The 18,025-nt window shown below is 29.8% G+C and overlaps 1 protein-coding gene across 2 annotated transcripts; it reads right to left on the reverse strand.

Annotated features, from left to right (window-relative positions):
* Nucleotides 1–3,495: 3,495 nt before the first annotated feature.
* LOC106755357 (putative disease resistance RPP13-like protein 1) lies at nucleotides 3,496–7,180 on the reverse strand. Of its 2 annotated transcripts, XM_022778932.1 has the most exons (2): nucleotides 6,668–6,836; nucleotides 3,496–6,473 (listed from the first exon to the last, which is right to left on the reverse strand). In XM_022778932.1, the coding sequence occupies exons 1-2, from the start codon at nucleotides 6,718–6,720 to the stop codon at nucleotides 3,599–3,601; spliced, it is 2,928 nt and encodes a 975-aa protein (XP_022634653.1). In that variant the 5' UTR covers nucleotides 6,721–6,836; the 3' UTR covers nucleotides 3,496–3,598. The 2 variants fall into 2 exon arrangements, with proteins under 2 accessions (XP_022634653.1, XP_014492988.1); XM_014637502.2 differs by having other exon boundaries at nucleotides 3,496–7,180.
* Nucleotides 7,181–18,025: the final 10,845 nt, after the last annotated feature.

The raw sequence follows: 18,025 nt of genomic DNA on the forward strand, positions 1-18,025 counted from the left end.
ATATATATATATATATATATATATATATATATATATATATATATATATATATATATATATATATATATATAGGCACAATGTTCTTCTCATTTTGTAATCCATACCTTTGACCAACTTTTACTATCTTAACAAATTTTGGTATACAGTTCAAAAACTTCATCAAGCCATTATCCTATAGAAAATTAAAAATAAGCTAATTATCAGAAAAATAAATGTAATAAAACAAACTGACAACAGAATGTTTAGAATATATATTACATAATTGGAAACACAAAGACAAAAGTTAGTAGCTGAAAACTTAAACAAAGAACACTGAAAATAATGCAGCAGCCATTGAATTACCTTATATGCCAAACCTTGCAAATCTTTGGTATGACAATTTCTTGTAGTACCTCCATAATTTCTATGCGTGTAAAAAAATTCAATTTGTCCATGTAATGAAAATATTTTAGATTGAATAATTTAAGAATATATTTTAAATTATAAATCCAAAATTCATAAATGTATTTTAGTTTGGACAATCTAAAATATATATTTATATCTAGAAATGTATTATAAATTATATAATTCAAAAATATATTCTAGATTATACCATATGAAATACATTATTACATAATTTATAACTATATTTTGAATTGAACCTGTTTTCAAATTTTCAAATTGTGTAATTCAGAAATGAATAGTAGATTATACAATTAAAATAAATTTATGAATTATGTAAGAAAAAAATCTAGAACATATTTTCATATTTGAAAATGTAAACTAAATTTTATAATTTAGAATAAATATATAGAATATATTAGAATACTTTTTTTTTAATTTATAGATATATTGCATATTGTTCTGGTTTTACAATTCACAAATCTAAAGTTTGAGTATTCTAGAATTTTTCAACATTTTCATGGAGATACAGGAAAAAACCATTGGGTGGAAAAATCAATTTCCCACATTGGATCATACACAAAAATTTATTAACAAAGCCTCACGCATACATCTAACAAGATGTTGCTCATTTTTAAATATGTAGTGTCGTAAGTTTTAGAATGAACCAAGGAAATCACAATTAAAATGTCAATCATTATTGGAAAAATCTTTCAGGAAAGACAAGTCTATGCGCATAACATTAATTTTAATTTCTGTATAATTTGAATTTATGAATAATTTGAACTAGGAAAGACCAGCCCATGCTAATTCAAAGTTTTTTAAAAGAATAATAATTGGTAATCAACAATGATTGCTTACTTATATCACAGGCAGGCAGTGATGCTGCTACATCAGCCATACGTATGATAAATGAAAAATGCGACAAGTGCTTTATTTTAAAACGTAATTACTAAACATCATTGTAAAACAAATATGGGCAAAAGCACAATTAGCCACAATCAGCCAACATAAAAAAAAAAATAAAAATTGATTCCATTGAAACATTTAAGTTTATTACTGCATAAAAGGCTTTTTAATATATGTTATCTGATTATTAAGTAACGTTAATAGGATGTCGAGTTTTTATAGATAGACGTCTGTATAAACGTCAAAATATATATGTCATATATTTATATAGATGTCAAATTATGTAAATTGGATATTTATATAAACGTCGGATAATATAGATAGCACTCTTAATAATTATTGGAAAAAACAAAGTATTTTACATTTACTTATAAAAAAAATCATGTCATCCTAAGCCATAATGGATTACAATAATATATCAGAAGAAGGTAAAACAAAAGCATACGAACCTTAGCTCAAATGAAGCCACAGAGAACAAACTTGGAAAAATGACCAATGAAACGTGATTTAGCATCAGTTCAAATTACTCAAAAGAACAACCAAACAAATTTACAATTCCAAACAATTGAAGAACTTCTATATGATAGATTTCTTTTAATCAGTCATATCATTAGAAGTATTACTTTTATTTTAAAAAAATATCATTTCTTTACTTATAATGTAATATGTTTTCATTAGTCATAATATTTCTAGTTTTTATTACGAAAATGTTATCTTTTAATTTATTATGATAAATAGATTTTACTTGTCGTCATTTTTTTCACCTTTAAAATAATTATTTTATAAACAAAAATAATTACTTGTAAAATAAATAAAAGTTATTTACAATAAAATTGTAAAAGTAATTTATATTTCATTTTATAATTAATTTTTTATAAAAAAATTATAATGTAGTAATGTAATTTATTATATTGTTATTATTTTCAAAATAATACTTTTAAAATTTTGATATTATAAGAAAGAATCAATAGTACATTTGTAAACAATTGAATATTTCTTTTATCACTATTATGTTACGATAATAGTTATCCATATGTCTTTATCCACTTTCATATATATATATATATATAATCTATGTCCGTAGAGTGGATTTATTTTTTCGTGTATATATATGTTTTTAAAAAAATTTACTTTTTAAGTAATTATTATTTAAAATTAAAATAATTACATTTTTATTTTTTTAATTAACCATTAATATAAATTAAGTTATATTATTAATTAAAGTAACTATTTTAATATTTTATCTTTTTAATAATTACATTTTTAAATTTAAATAATTTTTTACAAGAAAAAATTATACAATAGTAAAAAATTATACGAATTATTCTTTTATATTTATTTATTAAAATTATTTTAAATTTAATAAAACTTTTGTTAAAATAAGGAAAAGGTATGTATTTTCTCTAGTTTCTTTTAAATATTTAAAATTTACTTTAGATCATATCTCTTAATAGGCTGATAGTTAAATAGTATCATTTAATAATTGTTAGCAAATGTTTTAAACTTTTACCAGCTTCCATGACTCTACCTTATTTTTTGTTTTCACTGTGACAAATTTGGACTGGATGTGAGTATATGACCCAACTTACCTTTTTTTTTCTACACTCCCATAACATTCTCTTTAAACCCACATAAAAGAAAGTTCTGTTTTTGCATGTACAGTTCAGAACTTATTCTCAGAAATAAAAAGTATTTTCGAACTGTGTAGTTAAAAATACAAAAAATGTCTTCTAAATTATATAATTCAAAAGACAAAAGTAATATCTAAATTGTACCATAAACATGTTTCACAAAATCTAGATTATTGAAGAATCACATACATTAAATAACTTCTATTATTATATTCCATTATAGAAAATATATATATATATATATATATATATATATATATATATATAGATGTTACTATAACAATTAGGTAAAAAAAAAAAAATTTAAAAAGTACGTCTAAAGACTCAATGTAATGTGAAAGAAAAATACAAACAAATATATTTTCATGGAGTTAAATTTATTTTAATAATATATTATGTATTTCATTTAGAAAAATAATATTAGAAACTTGAAATTTATTTAAGCTTTAGCATTATTGCATTCAATTGGGTGGTTAAAATAAAAGTGATAAGTAGACTTTAGTTTATAGTAAATACATTTGGTATATCAGAATTTCTTCAAAACCTAATAATCAATAAAGAGATAGAGGCTTAATAATTATAGTGTTAAAAAAATTTCATGGAGTGTAATTTGTTACAAGACAGGACTACCAACAGGAAAAGTAGTTTCATACACCGCTATTAAACTATCCCTACCATTAAACAAAATCATTTTCATATATAAATAACTGTGGAACGTGAGAGACCTTTTCCCAGTCTTCGCCTCCTTCTTTGTGGTAACGTTGTTCCAGCAAAGGACACTTCTCTATTCCAAGACGTGAAATTGATTTGGGAAGACCCTCCTCTGGTAAGCATTCGAGGTTGGGACATTTCCAAAGACACAGTGTTTCAAGAGATGAGAGTTCTAAGAGACCCTTGTAGTTCAGTTTTTTTAGATTTCGACAATCATATATTCTTAGTTCACTAAGACAGAGTGGAAGTAAACCTTCATCAGGAAAACATTCAGCCTCCACTTTTCCAATCATTAAAGTTTTCAACAAAGAAGGATGATCTTCTAAAACTCTTTTCAGTGAGCCAACAAGTCTAAAGCAATAATCCAGTCTGATGAATTTTAGATTTAATGGCAAACCTCCGTCAGAGAACGACTCAAGTCTTGGACACTCTTTTATGTGTAGCTCTCTGAGAGATGGAAGCAGCATATGCATGTTTGCAGGCAATGATTCTAATTTAGGGCACTCTTCGATTTTCAGATACTCGAGATGATTTTGATCATAAGTCTGTGAAATCATCTGTAGATTAGGAAACCCACGGAGTGTAAGGTCCCTGAGTGTTGGAAAGAAATCCAGTTGAAAGATCCTTAGAGAGACACAGTCATCACTTATTGACTCTGGAGCTGAACAAACAGACAACTCTTCAAGTTGTTGGCAGTGAATCACTCTTAGAGTTTTTAAAGCAACAAACTTTGGCAGGTGTCCTTTCAGCTTGGGACAATTTCTAATTGAAAAGTATTGTAGACATGGAAAAGCACCTGTCACAGCTTGGCAGTCCCACTTTTCCCATTGCCTCATATCATAGAAATACAATTCTTGAAGGGATTTAAATGAAGAAGAGTTGTTCCCATGAAAATCAGCACCAATACTAACTATCTCATCAAGTCTTGCAATGGTCAAGTACTTGAGAAATAGAAAAAATCCAAGTGGAGGTAAACGTTGGCAAGATTCACATCCTTCCAACTTTAACCACACCAAATTCGGTAATGAATTATGAAGTAACCAATCTGGAAATTGTTTACCAATATAGTTCTTTATTGACAACTTCTTCAAATATTTTGAAGGACGTAGATTCTCAATTACATCCTCAGCTTTTTCTGAATCAACAGAGGAGCTGCCAATGAAATTCCATTCTAACAGTAGCTCCTCAAGGTGTGGTTTGTTCTTCAAATCTACTTCTAATGCATAGAAGGGATTCTCAATATTCTGCAGATCATCAATTGTTAGACTTCCATGAAGATCGAGTTCTCCTAATTGCTGAAAATTGTTTTCCTTAATTTTCTCAACATGAAATGAACTCATCGCTACTTGAAGATTCTTCACCTTTCCCAAATGTGCTACCACATTTTGCACTCCACTACCTTCTAAATCAAGACGACGCAAATTGTCGAGTTGATATAAACACGAGGGAAGCTCCTTTAAGTTTTTACAATAGTTCAGCAGCAGTATTTGCAACTTGTAGAGTAAACTTATTGAGTCAGGTAGTTTTTCTATTTGAGTCCGGGATAGATCTAATGAACGAAGATGCTTAAGATTTCCTACAGATTTAGGCACCTTCGTAAGGCTATCACAATGAGACAAAGATAAGACACGTATGAACTTAAATCTGGAGAACAAGTCATCTATGGACATCTTGCAATCCCAATACCAAATCCGTGTTGTTGGCGTAAATGTATGCAACTTTTGAGTATCAATCGAACTCCCAAACCCATCAAAACCTAATTTAGAGTATGGAAATGAACAATGACGGGTTGTTTTGGGTATACCTTTTGGTTCATCAACTCCTAACCTGATGCATATGTTTTCACACACGTATTTTGCCAAATCATTTAGAAGGTCATGCATCATAAAATACTTTTCGTTGCTCGACGGTTGAAAGAAGGACCAAGATAATAGATCATTGCAATATTCTTCACCAACTTCTTCAGGACTCTTTTTCTGTAGAGGGTTTTCTAGGAAATTTTGAGCCATCCACAATTGAATTAACCACTCCTTGTCAAACCAATCACCTTTGGGAAATAAGGCACAAAAAGCAAAGCATTTCTTCAGATGAGAAGGAAGGTGGAAATAGCTCAGTTTTAAAGCAGGGAGTATATCACTTTCATTTTCTGAAAAATCCCATATTTCACTCTTCATAATACTTTTCCATTCCGAAAAGGATGATTTATTGTATAATAGACTTCCCATAGTTTTTAAGGCTAAAGGAAGTCCATTACATTTTTCAACTATCTTCTTCCCAATCTCTATGAAGTCTGAGTCTGGTTGGGGATTAGCATTTTGGAATGCATGCTTTGCGAACAAGTCCCAACAATAATCATCTTCTAATACCTGCAGGAGGCGCTTTTCTGATCGCATGATATCAGCAACCTTCTCACTCCGTGTAGTGACAAGAATTCTACTGCCTTGGCCTCCGAAAACTAGGGGCTTCTGCACATCTTCCCATTTAGATGGTCTTTCGTTCCAAACATCATCCAAAACGAGAAGAAATTTCTTTCCCATAAGTTCTTCTTTTAGTCTTTTCTGAATTACTTCCTGCTGCATGCTATGATAAGTGGAACCAATTATTGTGTCAAGAATTGCTCTTGATACTTTGAGAACATCAAATTCCTGGGGAACACTGACCCAAACTTTAGTATCAAAGTTAGCTTCTTCAAGCCTTGGGTCGTTGAATACATGTTGGGCAAGAGAGGTCTTACCCAACCCACCCATGCCCACAATAGAAAGTATAGATAGGTTGCTGTGAGTGTCCGATGTGAGCCAGTTAAAGACAAATGCTTTGTCATCATCTCTGCCATAGATAACACTGTCATTTGGCAAAGATGTATGTGTTAATTTACTACCGGATACTGATCCAACCCCAACACCACCACCCTTTTTCAAACCCAGAATATTGCTTTCGTTTGCAAGATCTTCTAGGTCCTCAATGACTTGTTCCATCATGGATTCAATTTCATTTTCAAAGAAACTGACAAAAGAAGATTTGAGTGAATTCCACACCTTTTTAGTAGCACTCTGAGACTCGGCTTCCTTTTGGCTCTTAGAGAGTTCATAATCTATTTCATCTAATAGATCCTCTGCATCAAACACAGCATCTTTGGCCCTGAGAAGCCAATCTTTGACACGTGGATCTATGAACTGCTTTTGTTCTGCATCAAAAGCCACAACATCAATGGCTAGCAGCTTCATCTTCAAGTTGCTGAGTTGCTTCTTATGGTGTTTTCTTGCACGAAATATGTGAGCAAAACGGGAAGCCAAAGTGTCAATAGTCCTGTCGACGAAATTAGAAACAAGAGCACCGGTAACCATTTCTGCTGCCATGATAACAATAGGGAAGAGAGAGTATGAATGAAACTGTGAGATTTGAAGTGAAGCTTATGCCTTTGACTAGGTGCAGAGCAATTGAAATAATGTCAATAAGCTATTTCTTTGCATTAGGGTTGGTGAACATCTTCAAGTAATAAGTGTTGAGTATTCCTACAACTCTAAAAGAGACAAAAGTGATAATGAAATAATATATTTTGCAGATGACCAAGTATACGATTTCTAGAACTATAAGACATTATCCTGGAAATAGTCTAGTACATTAATATCGGTAAGTTACACGTTGAACTGCATCTACTTTACTATGAAATTACTATACCAGGAATTTACTCGTCTAACAATTTCCTTTCATATCGATTTTCATACCCTGAACCTCTCTTCGTTACGATGGAAGTAATACTTACGTTCATATGTTAATTTTATTGTACATAATTTCTTACTGTATAAATTGCACTTAAACTAGTCATCCATGAGCACCTTCAACCGTATACCCACCTCAATACAATATGTACTCCATAGTTCTAATGGCTCATAATAATCTTCTAACAAAATAAGTACAAATTATTAAGAATCAAAATATAAATTGAAAGTACAGTATTGAATAAAATAAAAAAAGTTAAGTGGGATATAAAATAAATAAATATTTATAAAACATTACGTCTAGGTTTAGTGTTGATATGGTCTCTTATGAACAACTCGTAATTGTTTTAGTTCAGGTTGCTGAATTTAATAATTTTTTCTTGATTTCTAGTGAACTAATAATAATGGTCAATTTCGGTGGCTAACTAATCAATAAATAATCTAACACCATATTGTATAGGACAAAAAGAAATTGACTTTGCAGTAAAATACAATATAACTGCAAAGTGTGATGCAGCTATATAATAGTAGATTAAGTATGAGGCAGGTAGCGGTGCATTATAATTTTTTGAATGATTGCTCTATTTTAAAGTTGCTGAGTATAATTTTATTTTTTGATGACCTAGACCAATAATAATGGTCAATTTCAATGACAAACGAATAAATAAATAACATGGTGTGAATATTTGAAAACTATAGTACTAGACAAAGACATGGTCACAATATAATATGCAAACATAAGTTAAAATCTCACATTAAACTCATAAACATTATACTTCAAATTTTGAGTTCAAAAAGATGATGTTGTGATACAGGGTTAAACCAATTCGGATAAGACGAGAGTGGATCCTGTTATTAGGGTTTATTATATGAACAACCAATTCCTTATAAGTACTCAGTCTCTCTAATTTATTTTTATACATCTATCCATTTTATCTTATTATAAGAAAATTTGATTTTTTTCGGATTTTAAGCATAGACTTTGTGGGTAGACTTTGTGAATAGGTGATAATTTGATTGTTTTTTTTTGTTTAAAAAGGGTTTCCTCTTAGATGAAAAAAAAAGATTTACCTACAAAGACTTTCCAATTAAGTCAATAAGAGAGTTATCATCTATAAATGAGAGTGAGAGTGATTATAATGTGAGTACTCTTTGAAAAATATTATAGTTATATTTATAGGATCAACATGAATCATAAATTTATGTTCGTGTAAGAATAATAATAGTCTAATAAATAATTACAAAATAATAAATAATAACGATTATGACAAACTACTGAGATTTAGTTATAATATATAAATATGATCCAAATAAGTCATTAGTGCATAATGGACTTTAGACATCAGTTATTTTGGGCTTTTAACGTCACCTACCAACCCGACGTATATATAGGTAACGTAAATGGGACGTCAATTTTCTGCATGGGCAACGTCGTTATAGATGTCAGTTTAGTGTCAAGTGCGACATCTATAAAGACGTCAGACATTGCACTAAATGATGTCTAAGGGCACTATAGACGTTGGTTCGATGACACGTTCGACGTCTATAAAGACGTCCGACATTGCACTAACTAACGTCTAAGGGTACTATAGACGTCGGTCAATACATTAACCGACGTCTATGAAGTGTTCGTTGTGTTTTGGTGCAGTTTTTCTCGTGTCTTTGGGTAGCGTAGTTGCACCTCCTTCCTTCGCTAGTTTCCTCGTAAGAAAAAATTGTGTCTTTTGCATCTCTTATGACATTTCAACCCAAAGAAGAACCTCGGTCCTTGCCTAGGTCCATTCCGACCGCCATTCTCACCGTATTCTTCTTCATTGACAGTGGGAATGGCATTATGCAAGGGCCCAAATTCGACTTTAGGTTGGAATGCCATAAGAGATCCAAAAGACGCAAGTTTTTCTTACGTGGAAACTAGCAAAGGGAGAAGGTGCACTACGCTACCCAAAGACAAGAAAAACTATACCAAAACACAACGAAAACTCATTTTAATCGGTTCAAATGAAAGATAATATATCAAAGATTACTTTAATTGGAGTAAAAACTACTTTAATCAAACGCACTTGGAAATGCAATGCAACAGAGACAAAAGGCAAAGGAAGACAATCAAACTAATGGTTCACAAACTGCTGGTTCGCAACGAAAATTTAACAAGAATCTACACGTCAATTGCCCACAAAACTGATGTTTATAATCGAATGACTTTTCACATACCTGGTCAGACTATAAACGTCGTTCAGGCGGGAACAGATGTCTAGATGGCAGAAAAGATTAAATTTTCACCTACCTGTCAAACTATAGACGTCGGGTCGGGTGGGCACCGACGTCTAAATGGCGGAAAAAATTAACTTTTCACCTACCTATCAAACTATAGACGTCAAGAAGGAGGGGTACCGATGTCTATATGACGAAAAGAAATGACTTTTCACTAACCTGTCAGCATAGAGACGTTAGGTTCTAGGGGCACCGACGTCTATAGTATTATAGACATCTCCCCCTAACAGACGTCTACAGGCTTCACTTATTTTACGCAATTGCCACCGGTCAATAATTTACATCGTTGGCCCCTCTAATTGATATCTAATAGGTGACATTATAAGTCGATTCTACACTAGTGAATGTAGATTAGAGTTTAATATGTCTATTGGACTGGGTAAAAACATAAACTCAAAGCTCAACAATTTGGTTTAGGCGGAGTTACACGGTTTACTAATGAATTGGCCATTTTACCAAAAGTTTGCTCGACTCTTATGAGTTTCTTTATATTATTGTGCCGAGCTTCAAATTTTCTTCTTTTTTTTTCAAAAAAAATGTCTGCACTTGGGTATTGTTATGCGAAGCTACTCCTATATTTGGGTGTGGGGCTCGTTGTGTTTAGGTAGAGAGATTGTAAGACCTTGAAAAAATGAAGGATATAGAGAATGAAGGACTAGATATTATTAATTAAAATAAAAGATAAGTTATATAGAGGTATAAAGTGAAGCACAGATGATTATAATTTCTTGTTATGAGTTGGTAGTCATAAATTTTGATTATGCATAATCCATGTTTCTATAAGGAGAGCTAAATCTTAGTTTTGGTTTCTATAAATTATGGTATGTTTCTGTAAGGAGAGCTAAATCTCAGTCTTTGTTTGTATAAATCATGGTATGATTACTACATATTTTTTAATATGCATGAATTGTTTTGACGTCATGTCTCTTTGTAGTCCATTGGTGCTTTATATTTATCCCTTGTTTTGGTCATTAAAGTTTTGTTAAAATAAATAATAATTGGTGCATGACGCTGGAAAAAAAATCAGTCGCTGGATTTATGAACATTGACCCATGCTTTTGAAAATAAAGTGACGAATGAAATATTAAGAACACGGCTTCTAGAATATTATCTTTTTCTTTGTGCAGTGGTTTCTGGAAGATTGTTTTAAGAAAATTTAAAAAAAGTTATGCATGCTTATTTTATTAGTGATGCTGAAAATTCTTGAGTGAGTGCATTCCAATTAATCTTTTTCATTGTTTCCAAGTTCCTTATAATTTATGCAGTGCTTATAATATTATATTGTTAGACCGTTGAAATATAGTTTGAAAACTGGTTCAATGTTGGAAAAAAATCCAAATAAAATGACGCTGTTTTGATTATTAACCATAATCCACATTTTCTTTTGAAGAAAAAGTATGATACATTTAATTAGAAAGGCACCGTTTGAATTAGAAAGGATCATTTTTTACTTATGTTAGGTAGTGGAGGTTATGGTGTTGAGTGGAAAGAGATCATTTTTGCCTGTGTAAGGTAGTAGAAAAGGGGAAGTTATATATGGTGTAGTTTTTTTCATCTGTGTGAGACATGGAAAAGGTTCTTGGTGTGATGGTAGGTTTCAAAAGATTGATATATTGCTGATATTACTTATTATGGTAACGTGTGTTCGTGTGAATGTGAATGTGATTTGGATTCATAAAAGGGATTGTTGGTTTGAAAAGTGTGGGTGAGTATTATTGTCAATAACCAATTTCATTCGAGTAAGTAAATAAAAATAAAAAATAAAAATAAAAGAATTTTTTTCATAAAAATGTATATAATGTATATCTTGATCCTCTCTTTGCTTTCTCCTTGTTTTTGATACCCCTCACAAGACACATAAGTAGCAAATATTTTTGAAACATTGATTTTTAGATAGAGGTATGCTTTTAATAGGATCACAATTTAGATTAATATTATCTTAATAATTATAAACTATATTCTTAATGATAATTGGAAATAATATCTTAGATATTATAAGTTATATTCTCCTAAAATTATTTATTTTTGTAGTGAAGATAAAGATATGATCATAAAAAATTGACAAAATTTCTGACAATAATTATAATTAATGTCTTAGATATTATCTAATTTGATTTGAAATATATTGAAAGCAAGACCATTTCATTCCATGTTTTATTGTCAATTAATTCAAGGCAAAATTATTATAATATTGTAATATGAGTATAAAAATACGCACTCTGTCATATAAAGAAACTGGGAGGAAAAAAATACAGAAAGGTATCTAGAAATAATAGAGATAGAAACATAGAAAAAGGAAAAAAAAGTATAGAGAAGGATAAGTTCTTACAACAGGAAAAAATATACTGAAGAATAAGTTATCACGTTTTCAAGATCCACCCTACAATATGGTGCCAAAAAGCCAAAATAAATTATTTTAGCCCTTCTAAAAGTTCTAAAAAAACGAATTTTGCCTTTCACACTCATGTCACGATGAGGCACTACAGAAGAAAAAACCGCAAAATCCAATCCAATTCATCGTAATCGATTGAAACACGGAAAAAAATTAACTTATCAAATTTTCTATGGAACTATGATAAATATTCAACAAAAGATAGAAAATAAATCCAGTATCATACTCTGTGAATGACAATTGTTAAAAAAATTACTATAAAGTACCAAAAGTTGAGAATGTATGTGACTTCCACACCAAACATGAAAAAATGGCCAATGAAACGTGATTTAGCATCACTTTAAATTACTCAAAAGAACAACCAAACAAATTTACAATTTCAAAAATTGAAAAACTTGTATATGATAGATTTTCTTTTTATCAATCATATCATAAGAAGTATTACTTTTATTTACAAAAAATATCATTTCTTTACTTATAATGTAATTTGTTTTCATTAGTCATAATATTTGTAGTTTTTATTACGAAAATGTTATCTATTAATTTATTATGATAAATAGATTTTACTTGTCGTCATTTTTTTACCTTTAAAATAATTATTTTATAAACAAAAATAATTACTTGTAAAATAAATAGCAGTTATTTACAATAAAATTGTAAAAGTAATTTATATTTCATTTTATAATTAACTTTTTATTAAAAAAAATTATAATATAGTAATGTAATTTATTATAGTGTTATTATTTTCAAAGTAATACTTTTTAAAATTTTGATATTATAAAAAAGAATCAATAGTACATTTGTAAATAGTTGAATATTTCTTTTAGGCTTAAATCCTTAATTGGTCTCCATGTTAGGAGGGAATTTTCAGTTTAGTAACCGTTTTTAAAAGTGTATACATTGGGTCCCCATGCTTTCGAAGACCTTTTGATGTGTTGTTTGATCATTGTATGCTTCCTCCCATAGTTTATTTACCACCTCATATTTTTGGATGTGTTATATATGTTCACTTACACCCACATCAACGTACAAAGCTTGAAGAACGAGCGATCAAATGTGTTTTTGTTGGGTATGAATCAACTCAAAAGGGTTATTGTGCTTACCATCCACCATCAAAGATATTTTATATTTCTATGGATGTGACATTTAATGAGCATGAATTTTTTTATGTTGATTCTCCACTTCAGGGAGGCAATGAAAGTGAAGTGCACAATCATGATGTTAGTATGTTTGATTATAAAAATATATTATATTGTGAGGATCATTCTGCAGCAAGTGAGTCAATCCTAAATATGGACACTTCTTTTCTGGATAATACAGTGTGTTCTGATCATAACCAATTGACTCAATCTTCTCCACTGGTTCAGCTTGACTCTTCAGAGGTACCTTCTGATCCTATCTCTGATAATACTAATTTAGATCAAATTGATCATGGAATTGATTCTTCTTTGCATGAGACCACCAACACACCAAACACTGAGTCTATTATTGTTCAATATATTCTTCCACCTCGTTCTAACTGTGGTCAACCTCCGGCTAAATATGAACCAGACCTGCAAGCCAAAGTTAAATATCCCATTAGTAAATATGTGTCATCTCACAGGTTATCCCAGTCATATACATCATTTGTATCTCAATTATCTTCAATTTTTATTCCTAGTAATGTACAGGAAGCTTTGGCATATCCTAGATGGACCGAACAATGGTTGAGGAGATGGCAGCTTTAGAAAAAAACAACACTTGGGATCTTGTGTCCTTACCAATAGGGAAGAAAACTGTAGGCTGCAAATGAGTCTTTACAATTAAGCATAAAGCTGATGGAACTATTGAGAGGTATAAAGCATGACTTGTGGCTAAAGGTTACACTCGGTCTTATGGTGTAGATTACCAAGAGACGTTTGCACCAGTAGCCAAGCTCAATACTATGAGAATACTTTTGTCGCTAGCTGCAAACCAAGATTGACCTCTTCTGCAATTTGATGTGAAAATTTCTTTCCTATATGGAGAAATTTCAGAAGAAATTTATATGGATTCTCCACCAGGCATGACAGATTCAATTGGAATGAAGGTTTGCAAATTAAAGAAGGCTTTATATGGATTAAAACAATCCCCAAGAGCATGGTTTGGAAAGTTTACCAAGTCTATGAAGGCTTTTGGCTATAGAGCAAGTAACTCTGATCACACATTATTTTTTTTAAGAGAGGAAAAGGAAAAATTACAGCTTTGATTATATATGTTGATGACATGATTGTTACAGGAAATGACCCAGATGAGATTTCTAGTTTACACCAATACCTTGCATCTGAATTTGAGATGAAACAACTTGGAAACCTCAGATATTTTTTGGGTATTGAAGTAGCTAGATCAAAACATGATAACTTTTTATGTCAAAGAAAATATACTATTGATTTACTATCGGAAACTGGGCTGCTTGTGAGTAAACCAGTTGATACACCAATTGAACAAAATCATAAACTCTTTCAATGCTCAAATTCAGCAAGCATAGACAGAGGAAGATATCAAAGGCTGGTAGGAAAATTAATTTATTTATGTCATACACATCCAGATATCACCTATGCAGTGAATGTTGTTAGTCAATTTATGCATGACCCACGAAAGCTTCATATGGATGCTATTGAAGGAATTTTGAGATATTTGAAATCTGCTCCTGGAAAAGGAATTTTGTTCTCAAATAATGGAAACTTAAAGGTAGAAGGGTACACTGATGCAGATTGGACAGGTTCAAAAGATGATAGAAGATCTACCTTTGGATACTTTACTTTTGTAGGAGGGAATCTTGTAACTTGGAGGAGTAAAAAACAACCTGTAGTAGCAAGATCTAGTGCTGAAGCAGAATTCAGAGGCATGGCACTAGGTGTATGTAAACTTTTGTGGATTAAAAATATGCTATCAAATTTGGGATTTAAACCAAATGAAGCTATGAGTTTGTACTATGACAATACTTCGGCTATTGCAATTGCTAATAATCCTATTCAACATGATAGAACAAAGCATGTGGAGATTGATAGACATTTCATCAAAGAGAAGATTGAAGCTAGAATAATTTCATTTCCTTTTGTAAGATCAGAGTTACAGTTGGCTGATGTTCTCACCAAAGGAGTGTCAAGAAGATTGTTTGATGAGTCTTTGTTCAAGTTGGGAATGTGTGATATCCATGCACCAACTTGAGTGGGGGTGTTAAGATATGTGAAATATTCTATTAAAGGATATTAGGCAATCAAATATTATCTTAGTTATATTTTTTATATTATTATAATTTGTGCAGATTTGTGCATATGTCTTTCCTTTAATAAAATAGATGAAGGATTATAGGATCCTTGTATGCATATATATGGTACTCTATTCCTTGAAATAATACATCATAATTATTCTTTAAATCTTTTATTATTATCTACTCTATGGAAAGATCACCACACACACACACACACACACACACACACATATATATATATATATATATATATATATGGGGTTTGTTAACGCGCGTATGCCTGTTTTTCAGTTGATACATTTTAACAATGTGTACCGGATTATAGTAGACAAAAATACCCTCATATATTATGGTTTCTAAGTTTTAAAGTCAAGGATATTTAAATAACTTTCATTCTCAAAACTAAAAAAAAAAAATCAAACCCTTATTCACCTCTCTTATTCCTCTCAATCCTTCCTATTTCATCTATTTCACTCCAACCTTTTCTCTGTCATCTCTACTATAGTCCCAATTAAAAAAAAAATCAGAAACACTGACTCTTAAGCAATTTCTTACAAAAAAATGATTTTATAATGAGTTTTCTTTTTATAATTTTTGTCTAGAAACACTCGCTATTAAACAATTTCTTACAAAAAATGATTTTATAATGAGTTTTCATTTTATAATTTTTGTCTTATTTAATTTTATCTAATTTTCACAACCATGATGAGATCAAAAGGAATTGGTAACTGGCATGAAGGTTTTTGAAGAGATGACTATTCAACATCAGCAGATAATGAAATTAGAGAGGTTGGTGAAGATGATGAAATTGAAGAGATCATGAATGAACCTTTGCCTGAAGGCAAATATACCAATGACTCAACTCTTTACAAAGGTAAATTGTTTAATGACGAGTATTTCTAATTTTTTTTTCAGTTGGATCTACCATAGGATGATAGAGAAAAGGTTGGAGAAAGAGAGATGAAAGAGAAAGAATTGAGAGAAATGAGAGATGTGAGTAAGGATTTGGGGGTTTCTTTATTTTTTTTGGTTTTGAGAATGAAAATTATTTAAATATCTTTGACTTTAAAACTTAGAATCATAATATATGAGGGTATTTTTGTCTACTATAATCCGATACACATTGTTAAAATGTATCAACTGAAAAATAGACGTACGCGCGTTAACAAACCCATATATATATATATATATATATATATATATATATATATATATATATATATATATATATATATATGTATGTATGTATAATAGTTAAAAGAATATAATGTTTATAAATGCAAATGAATGAAATTTAGAATTCGTAAAAGAAAAATAATCTTTGTCCTTGTGGATTTAAAAAATTTTACTTTTTAAGTAATTATTATTTTAAATTAAAATGATTACATTTTTATTTTTTTAATTAACCATTAATATAAATTAAGTTATTTTATTAATTAAAATAACTATTTTAATATTTTATCTTTTTAATAATTATAATTTTTAATTTAAATAATTTTTTACAATATATAATAGTAAAAAATTATACAAATTATTCTTTTATATTTTTTTTATTAAAAGTTTTTAAAATTTAATCAAACTTTTGTTAAACTAAGGAAAAGGTATGTATTTTCTCTAGTTTCTTTTAAATATTTAAAAATTTACTTTAGTTCATATCTCTTAATAGGCTGATAGTTAAATAGTATCATTCAATAATTGTTAGCAAATGTTTTAAACTTTTACCAGCTTCCATGACTCTACCTTATTTTTTTGTTTTCACTGTGACAAATTTGGACTGGATGTGAGTATATGACCCAACTTACCTTTTTCTTTCTACACTCCCATAACATTCTCTTTAAACCCACATAAAAGAAAGTTCTGTTTTTGCATGGTACAATTCAGAACTTATTCTCAGAAATAAAAAGTATTTTTGAACTGTGTAATTAAAAAAAAAAATTCTTCTAAATTATATAATTTAAAAGACAAAAGTAATATCTAAATTGTACCATAAACATGTTTCCCAGAATCTAGATTATTGACGAATCAAATACATTAAATCACTTTTATTATTATATGCCATTATAGAAAAAAAGATATAGATGTTTTATGATAATTATAGTAAAATATCTCGTGAAATACATGTTGCTAAACAAAAATGTAGTGCAACTGTATTCTTATAGTAAAATGCAGTCTTGTTATACAGTAATCCTAACTTCAATTACAATCATGTGTGAGAAAATGAAATTTTTTATCATGGAAGTGAAAGTTGTGAAAAGGGAGCGAGAATTTAGTAGCAGTTAAGGAGATGTGAGGGTTAAGATATGAGTTAGTAGGTTGTGAGAGCTTCTAAAAATGGTGTTTAGATTGAGTTATAGAAAGAGTTTTCTACATAGAGGGGTTGTTGTATAGAGGGTTTTGAAAGGCAGAGAAGGAAGGTGCTGCTCAGATTTTGTAAAGAAAGGATCAAAGTACGGCTGGGCAAAAATAATTGATTTGTACTGTACTGCAGTTAACTGTACTATATTGTACTAAATAACTGATCCATTTCCAGTAACAGTTCAATATACTATCTTATGGTTCAGTTTTTAAAAACTGAACTGATAACAGTTACTGTTCAGTTAACTGTGAGAACTGTATCTACTCTTACATCTTCTCTAATTTCAGTTCAATTGTTTCATATTGTAAAAAAACTTTATTTAATAATAAAATATTAATAAAAATAATTGTTCACATAAAAAATAATAATTAATTTTTTAAAACAACTTTTTTATCACAAAATTTATATTTTTATCAATAAAAA

Source organism: Vigna radiata, chromosome 2 (genome assembly GCF_000741045.1).
Source record: "Vigna radiata var. radiata cultivar VC1973A chromosome 2, Vradiata_ver6, whole genome shotgun sequence".
Taxonomy (NCBI): Eukaryota; Viridiplantae; Streptophyta; class Magnoliopsida; order Fabales; family Fabaceae; genus Vigna; species Vigna radiata.